Source organism: Podarcis melisellensis, assembly GCF_964234715.1.
Source record: "Podarcis melisellensis genome assembly, chromosome: 12".
Taxonomy (NCBI): Eukaryota; Metazoa; Chordata; class Lepidosauria; order Squamata; family Lacertidae; genus Podarcis; species Podarcis melisellensis.
In genome coordinates, this window is record NC_138544.1 from 35,921,708 (window position 1) to 35,934,057 (window position 12,350).

The 12,350-nt window shown below is 43.0% G+C and overlaps 1 protein-coding gene across 1 annotated transcript in view; it reads right to left on the reverse strand.

Annotated features, from left to right (window-relative positions):
* Positions 1-7,751: 7,751 nt before the first annotated feature.
* ITGA8 (integrin subunit alpha 8) overlaps positions 7,752-12,350 on the reverse strand; it is a 121,977-nt gene continuing 117,378 nt past the window's right edge. The window contains exon 30 of the mRNA XM_081931540.1: positions 7,752-10,697. Within this exon, the coding sequence (XP_081787666.1) occupies positions 10,611-10,697 (87 nt within the window). The 3' untranslated portion in view covers positions 7,752-10,610. The remainder of the gene's footprint in view (positions 10,698-12,350) is intronic.

Below are 12,350 nucleotides of genomic sequence, written 5' to 3' on the forward strand. Positions count from 1 at the left end.
GAAGCTACCACCAACAGGCTGCTACCATGTATAATGGAACTGAGTGGCCTTTTAGCAGCATTGTACTAAATCTTGTGCTTCCCACAGACATTTGGCTGGCCTCTATGAGAACAAGGATGCTGGACTAAATGAGCTGCTGGCCTGATCCAGCAGGCTCTTCTTGTGTTCTTAAAACAATTATTTGGGAGCTCCTTTTGAACAAATACCAGGAACATAAGAAGCTGACTAGTACTGACCCAGACCATTGGTTCATCTAACTCAATGCCTGGCAGGCAGCAGATATCCAGTGTTTCATAGAGGGGTCTGTTTCAGTCCAACTTGGATGTCTTTAAAGGAGGATTAGACAATTTTGTGGAGGAAAAGCCTATCAGAGGCTACGAGCCACAAAGGCCGTGCTCTGCTCCCACGATCAGAGGAGGTATACTTCTGAAAACCAGTTGCTAGAAACTACAGGAGGGGAGGGTGTTATTGCTAACAGGCTTCTCAGGCATCTGGTTGGCCAATGTGAAAACAGGAAGCTTGGCTAAATGGGCCATTGACCTGGTCCACCAGAGTTTTCTTATATTCTCATGTACTGTAATGCCATTCACAGATCATGTAAGGTAAGCCAGAAGAGCCGCCTCCTTGCTTTACTTGCAATGTTTCATAGTCCTGATATTTACACCAAAATACCCAAAGAAAGAAACGAAAGGTTTTCCAATGCTGATAAATAACAACAAGCAAAAAAGCATGTTCAGTTTCACAGCTTTGGTGTCTGAACTACCAACCCACACTGCTGTTGTGAAGACAAAATGGGGGAATCGAGATAACAATATACACAACCTTGAGCTCTGGGAGGAAAATCAAGAAACAAATATACAATAAGCTACGAATATGTGCAGTTTCACAACTCTCAGAAATATATATTTGAAACACTTTGTCAACCTTGATAAACAAAGAGAAATTATTGTGTTCAAACACAGCCAATAGTCATTTTAACTTGCAGCAGCTTTGAGATGTCCAGATATTTTGTGGCTGCATTTGTGGAGACATTTTGTATTTTATATTTTTGCTTTATGGTTACTGCATATTAACAAATAGCATCCCAGTTAAGACAAACAGACCAGTAGTGGCTGGGTGGGGGACTGTAATATTCCATTTTTTCTGAGGAAAACCCTCATTTATTTTCAAAGTGAGTTACTTTTCAGTAAAACCTACCAAACACAGCCAGTTTCGTTTTATTCTTTAAAGGCAGCACACTGTGTAAATGAAATAATGGGGACACAAGCAAACTTACCGCCATGATCTCCTCCATTTAGCTTCTCCTGCTGCTTTGCAAAGGGCCTCTCCTGAGTCCCAGGTGGGGTGGTCAACATTCCTTCCTCTGATTGCTTAGCAACAGTGATTAAGTGACCTTAGCAACAGAGGCCTACCTAGGCTCCCTTGCACCCTTGGTATTGGTGTCCCTTGAGCCCTTGGCAAGGAGAGTGGGTGGGTGCGTGGGCTGGCTTCTAGACAACCCAAACCAGGGTTGAGAGGTGGTTGGCCAGACTCAACCAACTCCTAGGTATGTCCCTGCTTAGCAATGGTGCTGCTCACGGAGTGCCAAAGCCTTAGTGATATCTCACATATTGTTTTATAACTTTCATTAGATGTCTCTGATTCACTTCCTTTTTAAAAATGCCAAGCGCCTGGAGCCCCTGCTAGCATTGGGCCTGGTACTTTTGAATTCCTTGTACCCCCCTCTGCCAGTGGCCCTGATGCAGTTACAACTATAGTATCCCTTGGAGATAGAAAGCTACCCAGTATGATGGCCTGGGATTTGGACTTGGATGCTGAACCTGAGGAATCCCAGCTGCACAGGACTTCCCGCCTCCAGAACCAGCTGAGCTGGGGCTGGGGCATGAGCCTGAAGGGTCCTCACCTGTGCTCAGGTGTAGGCACCTGCACCTGTGCCTCAGGTGCAGACACCAGCTGAGTCTGCTCCGGCTCCTGAAGTGATGGAGGACCCATTGCCTGCAGGTGCTCTACTCTCAGCCCCGTCAGAGGAAGCTGAGGTTGCCTCTGGGTCCGGTAACCCTCCAGCCTCTCCTGAGCTGCAGAGGCTCAGAGCAGAGAGGCTGAGGGAACCAAGTTCCCGCAGGAGGAGTGCTCGCCTCCAGGCCAGGAGGGGCGAGTCACCTGAGGATCGGGGCTGCCCTATGCCTCAGGGCAGATAAAAGCCGGCCAGCCCCAGTCCCAAGTTGCGGGAGCAACATTGTTGGTTGCTAGTTCCTGCCTGAACTCCTGACCTGCCTTGGCTCCCTGCTTGCATGCCTGTTCCTGACTTCACCCGACTCCCTGCCCTGCACCCAGCTTCAGCTACTACGGACTGCCTCCATGTTGCACCTTTGACCACGGACTGGACTTGGACCTCGCCTCTCGGATAACCCACAGGACCAGCACACCCAGCTTCGGCTTAAATACTTCCTGCCTAGCCCCCTGCCTTCATATCCAGATCTTGGGCCGTAGTGCCTGATCTCTATTCTTCAGAAAAATGAGCAGCCGGAACCGGAACCTCTTACAGAAGTCAGGGAGTGTTACTTGAGCCACTCTGGCCTATCGGTGCAAGGCTTGTACCTTGTAGATTTTCTCATTTGGGCAGTTGTTTAACATCCACAGCATCCAAACAACTATCAAGGCTTGGTTCTTTCAATTGAGAGGACAAATCAGCATATGTAGATGAGTACACACAAGGTATGTAGATGAGTACACACAGAGAGAACTTCTACCGCAATTGATATGAATGGCGTAGATCTTGCAGATGGCTGGGGTGATGACTGCTTGAGGACTGGGCAAATGATTCCTGCATTGCAGGGTGCTGGATTAGATTACCCTTGTGGTCCCTTCCAACTCTACAATTCTATGATTCTATAGTGCCCCCCACCCGCCCCCAGGGAATTGGTGGCGGCATGCCATATTGGTTGTGCAGTCTATTGCAGGACCTGATCCCACAGGTTTACTTGTATGAGGAATGGGGCACCTGTGGCCCTCTAGATAATATAAATATCAATAATAAAATTATTATTATTTTAGAAGATATCTGAAGGCAGCTCTATATAGGGAAGTTTTTTTAAAAAAAAATGTTTGGTGTTTTATTGTGTTTTTATATTTTGCTGGAAGCCGCCCAGAGTGGCTGGGGCAACCCAGTCAATTTTATTATCTAAATAATAAAATCATTATTTAAAGTTGTTGGGTTTCCATTTCTCAAGATCCTTGACCCCTGGCTCTACTGGCAACGGCTGATAGGAGTTGTAGCCGAAACATTATGGAGAGCCATTGGTTTTCCATTCATGACCTATATAATGACTGATTCTCTCCTCATGCATATACCTCCCTGTTCTTGCAATTGAAGTACTTATTTGACCCCACTATATTTTCTCTAAGGCCTTTGCTGGAGCATTGCAGCCATATATCCAACCGTAGGAAACAAGTATAACATACTGGCTAACCAAAAACAATTTCAAAAGTGCAGTTATTTCTGTTCCTGAAGCGGACTTCGTAGCGAAGCTCCATATGTGATACCAACTTCCTGAAAAAATAATGTCCTTTAATAGGAGTGCAGGGCAGGTCCCGATAGGACCCATGGATCTGAAGTGGAAAGGAGGTTTATTGAATATTAATGGCTCCCACCCACCTGGCAGGCTTTACACAACAGCTTGGGAAACAATTATCTGATGGCACTGAAATTTCTTAATGTTTGCATTGAAATACGAGTTTAGCTGGTTTCAGTCTGATGTTAATGGAATAAACAGACCTTCCAGAAGGTTAAGGAATGATGTCCAATTCCAGTCTCGATGCCTGTTAATAATACACCTAGTTCATTAAGTTTGTTTGCTATATTACATCAGTAATAACAGTTGTTTTTTAGTGGGGCAAAAATGAACAGTTTAAAAACAAAAACAACCACTTTTTAAATTACTTGTTACAACAGGCTGAGAAATCATCAGTAACAATCTTTTGGGGTAATAATGATGCATCCAGAAATTTAAAAGTCTGTCCCAGGCAAGTATTTGGTGCTTAAAAGTGGAAGTGATATGCAGTTACTACCTTTATGTTATTTCAACTTCCCAGATCTTATTCTTCAAACACATCACTACCCAATATCTGTAACTCATGCCTGCCTTTTGTGCTGTTCTCAATCCTCTTTAAAGTCAATGATGCCTCGGTTTCAGGGCTCAGGGCTGCATTAAGACCTTTAGAGGCCATAAACTCTGAAAAAAGGTTATGGTGCCCCTCCCCCCTGCATATATAAAATAAACAAAAACAAAAAGCTAAACAGTAAAATAAGTTTTTTTTTAATGACACAAAACTTACACATATGCTGAAATTAAAATAGCAGCTTTCTAAATTTTTGGATTACAAAATTCTTTCGAAAACATGTTTCTCATTTTTCTGTGTGTGCCCCAACTTTGCTGGTGCCCTAATCATATGCTTACCTTGCTTATTGGGTAAACCAGCATTGTTTAGGTTTAACTATAATTTCAATGGGGTGAAAGCTAATTAGTAAAAAAGGAAACTCTGAATTATTATAATAATCTCCAATAGATTTATCAGTTTTCTGATAAATTGGGAGAAGAGTCTTTCTGGCAAAGCAACACTGCATTGATATATCCTTGTTTGAATGGGGGCTGGGAGACAGACTATGAGTGTGACGCTCCCTACTCTGATAAGGTGTAGGGTAGTTATTTCCTATGGAATACAGTGGGGGGAATTGAGTGTTGAACTTGATCCCTACCTAAATTCTTTCTCTGAATCAGCTTCTCTTTTTCGCGCTTGCACTCAGGCACGCGCACACACACACACACACAGAGTAGGGCAGCAACACAGAACAGCGATGTCTCTGCAATACAATACGAAGTCAGTCAAAACAAGCACCAGTCCTTAGATATTAAAAACATTCCTGCTGTGTCACATCATGGCGCCGGCATAAGCTAAAGTCAAGACTTTATATTGTCAAGAGGCACTAACTTCAGACTGCATTACAACATGGATGTTTGCCAGCAAGCATAAATAAAGAACTCGCTCATAAACAATATCTTGAGGCAGTATGTCAAGCAATTTTTTCTTTTTCTTTTTCTTGCAGAAAAGAAAGCTTGCTACGACCGTCTGTTTAGGACTCTCTGTTGTCCTGTTGATCGTTGAGTTTTAAGACAAGCTTTATAGCGGTTCCCAGATGCTGGTGTATCTGGCAACGGCAGTTGCGAGAAAATGAATGAGTAAACAGTTTGTAAAGCTTACGACTTGCTAGCTCTGGCGTTATACACCTTCATTTGTATGCATCCAGATCCTGAGGTGGGATAGCCTTCTCAGCAGATTCCAGAGGTTTTGGGGCACCATTTTTGTGAGAATTGGATTTGAACAAAACCTGAATCTTGAGCCTTGGGGGAATTTTTGGATTGACAGAGGTGAAACAGGATCTGTATAGGGCTGCATAAGTCAAAGAAGGGAGTCCCTAAGTGCTCTGTGGTGCCACTCAGATACAGCCTCCACTATCCTCTGACCTACACTGCTTTTAACCTTCCCCTGCTTACTGCCTTCTGCTGGCCTTCACAACAGGTTGGATCCAATGTTGATTCTGCTGAGAGTGGACCCATTAATTTGGCTGCTCATTTATTTCTGTGTTCAGTTCAAGGAACTCACTTTCGTCCTAATGACTTAAGTGTCAGGGACTGGGCAGAGGAGAAATGGTGGAGAGCGCCTCCCCAGCTTGACCCTTCCAGTGAGGAGGAAGAGGAAGATGGTTTAGATTTACAACAGGGGTTTGAGGGAGGTCACAGCTCAGAGGCAGATGAGGGGGAAACTTGGGAAATAATGGGAGAGGAAGAGGAGGAGGAAGCACCAGGGGGACGACAGCTGATGGACACAGTGTCTTTAGAAAGCATTCCAGACCTTCCATCTCCCAGAACCCGGCGTGCCTTGAAAGTAGAAGAGCAAAGAGCTCAAAGACAGAGGACACTTAGCAGCATCCATAGGAGAGACAATGAGACTGACGAATGAGGAAGTGGGGGAGACAGAGGTGGACATTCACTTGGGACAACACCAATATCCAAGAGGCTGGGTTCTATAGCTTCTCTCTGTAAATACTGAATAAAAAGCGGACAGTAAGAAACATTTCCTTGTCTTTGTCCACCCCTGGGCAACCGGCTGGGAGTCACTGGCAGCAGCCTGACACTTTGGCCCTAACAGCTGAAAGACCAAGTCCTTCCTTACAGACCTTCCTGCATGTTAAGATCAGCAGATGGGGCTCTCTTGGTAGGTCCACCTTGTCAGACTTGAGGGTGGGGTGCCTGAGATAACGTTCTCTTTGGCTGCCCTTAAATTGTGGAATACACACAGAAGTGCATCTGACTTATTCACTGTACAGCTTTTAGCAAATGCTAAAGACACACTCTTTTGATCCCTGAGATGTGTGTTTCCAGGGCCCACCCTATTCCAGTGATTGTAATCTGTTTTGACTGGTTTTAATTTTGTTGTAACTTGCCCTGGGACCTGACGGTGAAGGGTGGGTAATAAATTTAAGACTAATAATTTAAATGGGTCTTCTCTGAGTAGAACCTACTTGGTTATGACCCTTGGTAGTCACGTGTGACAAAGGAAACCTCAAACATGTGCAACCTCGTCAACTGATACACACGTTTCTAGGATTGCATTCTGGTATATTAACTTTGGTCTGAGAACCAACCTCAAATGAAGACCTGGTCATACCCATATCTTCACATAGACATAGCATTTCTGAGCTTTCAGTTTCTGATTTATATCAACAAATCTAAGGAAACTGCTAAAAAGCTGCAGCCCTTGACAGCAGAAAAGCTACAATGCTTCGGTGAGGGAGTGTAATATGCCAAGGACTAGAGATCTGAAAGTAAACAATGTCAGCTCATGCGCCTCTCACTTGCCTTCCTGTGACACTGTGCAGCTGCAGCCAATGGACTTCAGCCAAGCTAGTCGTGACTGATGTGCTTGTTTCCATTTCTGTAGCTTCCCATTACTGCTCTTCATTCAAAGAAATGTTAATGGCTAAGAACAAGGGATGTGAGGGAAATTTTGCTTGGGTTTGCCTTTTAATGTGCATCTTCCTAACTGAGGTTTTCTAAAACACCGTTTGAACTGAAATGCAGCTCTCATTTCTGGAAATGCTCTGAATCTTGCATTGAGTTTGCCCAATTAAAAATGTCTACTACATTGCATATATCAGGGGAAAGTGTACACAAATTGGAAACAAAACTGCATACATTTGTGAAAATAACATGGCACAATGCAACTGGGAATATCACTTGCAAAAATGTGTGAATTAGGAAAAAATGCATACTTAATCACTGACAAATATTTGTGACCCCCCCCCCCCCAATGCAACTGATGCAGAAATGTGGTGATTTGAACTTAGGAAAATGAGTTACTAATATATTGCTGATCCCTATTGAATCAAATACAAGTTCATTTCAATCCCAATTGCTCTGGCTGCTTCAATGAGCCCAGTTGCTTTCTTGCACTGTGTTGATTCCATTCATTTAAATAGAGGAGCAGATTTCTAAGATGTGCAAAGGACCTCCCTTCTCTATTGAAATGAATGGGACCAGCCTATGTAAGAAATCCATAGGATAGCCCTTGTAAAATTCCCATGGTAATAGGGAAGCAATGAGCCAGTTCCATTGTGTTAGTACATCTTGTGGCATCAGAGGACCCATATTAAACTGAAAACATTTTAAACACATGCTAACAAAGCCTGAAAGTAAGGCAGGGAAGTTATTTTTTTATTTGGTTGTTAATCAATATATTCAAAAGTTTTCAGAGAATCACAAATGCCAGTGTAAACATGCGGCAGGTACATAGATAATATAAAGTATTGCACATAGAAAAAATATATATCATCCACATTTCCTAATGATGTTTCATCCATCTGTAGTTGATGTGTAGGTGTTCAGCCAAGCCACCATTCTGGATAAACTATTGGTCTAAGTCAATAATTCAGCATTTAGAAAAGAGATACAACTCACTTCTTTTCCAAGGGTGGCTATGTGAATAAGCTGGCAATGGTGTAGAAATCTGCAGCATGGTTTTGATACCTGAAGCAGTCATCCTTATGAGTACAAAAGAGAAGTAAAAATGGTTGTAGCAAGAGGAAGCCCCCATCTTCACTGTCCTGCCTTGTTTCAAGAACTGATCCCTGCCCCCTGAATGGTTCTCTGTAAAAACATAGCTCAACAGTTAATTGGATGAGGGATTCAGGAGCCAATTGTCCGTTTGTTCTTCCCAGTCTCTGGCAATAGTAGTTTGGGTTTTGGCAAGGCAACAATTAGGATGATGGGAACGATTGAATCTGGGTCATAGGGTGCTAAACGTGAATTCAAGAAGCCAGGCAGGGAGAAGGGAAGAAAGTGAGCAGTGTCAGTACTTTCCAGCACATTTACATTGAACATTTTACTTGTGGATTCAAAGGATATGAGTATAGAAGGTACAGGAAGTTCAAAACCTCATGCAGATTTTTTTTAAAAAAACAATTTACATTCAGTTTTAAGCAAGGTTCACCATATGAGTGGAAGCTAATCTGGTCCAGCCATTCCAAAGTCTATGGACTGGTGGCTATTAAGCTCATGTTTATAGGAACACCTTGGAAATCTTCCTGGATTAGGTCCAGTGATTGTCTTGCTGAAATTAATGGGCCTAAACTAGTCTGAACAGGACTAATGCTAGATAAATTTGTAAGAGACAACAAAAGTCAACTGTGGATAATAATAATAAAAAAGATCATTGCAATTCAGAAACCAGGTGAGTACATGGTGCTCCGCCATGTCCCCATTACTCTCAGTGGCACCCTGCTAGTTTCCGCACAAGAAAAGGAATGCACACAGATTAGCCCTTTCCATTGAAATTAATGGGAAACCATTCCGTGTGCAGGAGTTCCCTACACATGCACCGCAGCTCTCATGTTAAAAAAGAGACTTGCTGGATTGGGTTGTTAAAAGTCCAAGTGCCTCCAAATGGTTTGCTAAAAATCCAATAGTATGGAACTTCCTTAGGAAAGCTATGGGAGCAAAAAAAGAAAGACATGACCCTTACGTTGGTTTCAAACTAGATCTGGATACATTTAGAAAGGTAATTTTTAATCTGTTATACAGATGTGCCACACTAGGATTAGGGGAGGTTTTGTTTCACTTTACATCTTCTTCACTTTGAATCATCAGTGGTTGTTTCAATTGGAAGCAGATGCTGAATGCTGGAAGCTCACTTGCGCTAGTGAGCCCAAGCTGAACTTTCCTTAAGAAGGCTTGGTGAACGGGGTTCGTTTTGCAGCAAAGGCTTAACTGATTTCGTTTAATTTACACTGGATGTTTTTTCCCAAATCAGGTTGGCCAGCTGATTTTTTCCGCTTTGCCTCACCTTATTGTATGTGGCTTAGGATGACAGGAAGCTGCCCAGTCAGACAATTGGCCCATCGAGCTCAGTATCATCTACCGCGGTAAACAGCAATTCTCCAGATTTTCAGACAGGGGACATTCCCAGCCCTAAATGCAAATGTCAGGGACCTTCTGCATGCAAAACAACTGCTCTTTCATTGAGCCATTGCCCTTCTTAGTTCACCTTACTAGCAGTAACTGGATTGTATTACTTGAGTATGCACAATTTACTACTGTCCTTTCTACAATTAGGCTGCAATCCTATATAGGCTTTGTTGGGAGTAAGTTCCAGACTTTCATGTGAGTATAGGATTGCACTCTGTGTCTCTAACATGGGACGCCAGACTTCTCTTTGCTTGGCAATCAGGATATAGTGAATAACCTTAATCTGCTATGTCTGTGGTGTGGGGCGATTAAATAAATGGAAGATTCTATGTCATGTTCCTTAGGGTTCAGAGTTGAACTATAATCTTCAGGGTCACTTCCCAGGCCTGTGATTCTGCAATTCTTTATCATACACTCCATCCTATAAAATAATATATACTTTTGCTTCCGTTCCGACTCTTATAACTGGTATATGGAATGTGCAGGATACATCCACTCTATTTACATGCAAAGTAATGTTATCATCAGTATAAAACTTCAGAGCCTATTTTGGTTAGGATGCCCAGCCTACAAAAAGATGGAAAAATAAATAATTGTGCCTCGCTTATGGAAAGTGTTTTAGAAGGCTACTTTTTGCTTGTCAGAAGTACTTTCACAGTACCAACAATATTGCTTGTCTCCCTGAGCCAGAGTTTCATAGAAATTCCTATCCTTAGGGAGGCACCACAACATTATGCCATGATACAGTAGAGTTTGAACATTTTGTCTTTAAGCCATACAGCAACGCAGGCGATTCGCCACCACATGGTCCAGACTACAGGAGTGCTTCTAATGCCATCCACATGTGAATGACTCAAGTGATCCTTTGTTTAAATAAAACTCTCTCTCTCTCTTTTTGCTGCTCATCAGCTGGTTATGTTTTTGAGGCAGTGATCATTGTTCTTGTCTTCCCTTCTAAGGTCATTTATGTAGTGAATGCATAGAACTCTGCATAGTTTGGATTACGACCACATCTTGGCAAGAAAGTTCCTGGTAAGTGGAATCTGTTGTACTTTTCTGCTCTTGACCACCAGGACGACTCTCCTCTTCCTATGTGTCAGTAGTCTTGTCACTTGTCAGTTGCACCCTGTCAGCCATGTCATCTCGAGGGGGCCTTGCTCTGTCAAAGAAGCCGCACTGGAACAAAACAAAGAGTCATGTGTAGACAAGTTGGCAAAGCAACCATCTTTTCTCTCTTTTTCAGGTCCTGTCCTCAGACACAGACATTATGGCTTGGTGTCATACACCTGTATAAACATGTAGAGGAAATACATATGCATTGGCAGTGCTTTTGCCTTAAATTTTAATCAACCATCTCTGTATTTTTTTAAAAAAGCAGTTTAGTTACCTGGTTGTGAGAAGTTTTTAAGCCTTAAAAAGATCTCACAACCAAATATCCAGGGATTCCAAACATTAAACCCCTTGCTGCCCCACTGGCTGCATATAGAATTATACCACGCAGAAGCTGTTTTTAAATGCCTCCACAAATTTGTGTGATTGGCTAAGTGCAGCATGAGATTGAATAGGTCCCCCAAAAACAGTCTGGACTGCCTGTAGGAGCAATCACTGAAACGAAATGTTTCAGGGGAAAAATCTGGTCTGGCATGAATTGCTCACAGCCACTGAGATCAATCAAGCTATTCTGGACTAAAGGCTATTGAGTTTGCACCTTGGAAACTCAGTTAAAAAGCGAATTCATTTGAACAAACAGTCAAGGTGGTAACTGAAATGGAGAAGCCACTACAAGGAGAATTTTTTTTTTAAAGCAGCAGCAAAGGGGCTGCTTGAATGTCCTGCAATGTCATAGTTATATGGACTCAGCCTGCTAAGTCATAAGCCCCTTGGAAATCTGCAATCTTATTCATTCTCACAGCTTGCTTTTGAGTGAAGACTGAGCTGTGTCTTTCACAACAATCAACAGCCTTCTGAGCAAAAATTAATTGACCCACCTTGGCATCATCTCGTTTATAACTTCAGCTATTTATCTGAATCCACCCTAAGCCTCCCATGCTATTCCAGATGTTGCTGCAGTGATGCATTGACAATGCTGCTGGAAGATACCCTGGGACAAAGATACCCTGGGGAAATGGCAACTCTGTAGTTCTTCATCTTTGCAATGCTAACCACCTTTGGTTCTGTGATGGTGACCGTGGAGCAAGTGTTGCTGGTGCTGGTGGAAACCAGGTGTTCAGCATCCGTACTCTAGTCTGCAACCCTTCACAGCTGTGAGCCATGAATCATCCAGTGGGGTAGATCAGAATAGTTGGCGAGTGCTCTGCCAAGTCTTATCTGTGAACTTGCCATTTCATACAAACTTGCACTGTGGTTGACCTGTCCTGAAGCTGACCTGTTCTCAAACTATGGAGGCAAGATGTAAGTGTGGGGTAGATGACGGAATGACAAGAGTTTGGTGTTGGGCAAGAGCCTCTCACCTGCTTGACTTACTAGTCTAAGCGGCTGGATTTGATTATCTGCACCATCCTTTGGGGAGCTTTTAAGTTCAAACAGAGATGATATAAAGGAATGGAATGCATTTTTAAAATATTAAATCTCTGCATGGCAGCCTTTGAAATTATCCTTTGGAAGGATTAATAGGAACAAGAAGCATGCTTGCTCTGTTCTTCTGAGTTTCTGTGCCAAGCCTGGCCAACTTGTGACCCTCCAAGAAGAAAACAAGCCCACCCAACATGTGTGCCAGGGGCTCCACAGAGCTCCTGTTTTTGCTGTCTTCCTGCAAAAACAGAGGGGAAACCTAGCTTTGGCAGGATCTGGTCAGATTTTATACAGGCC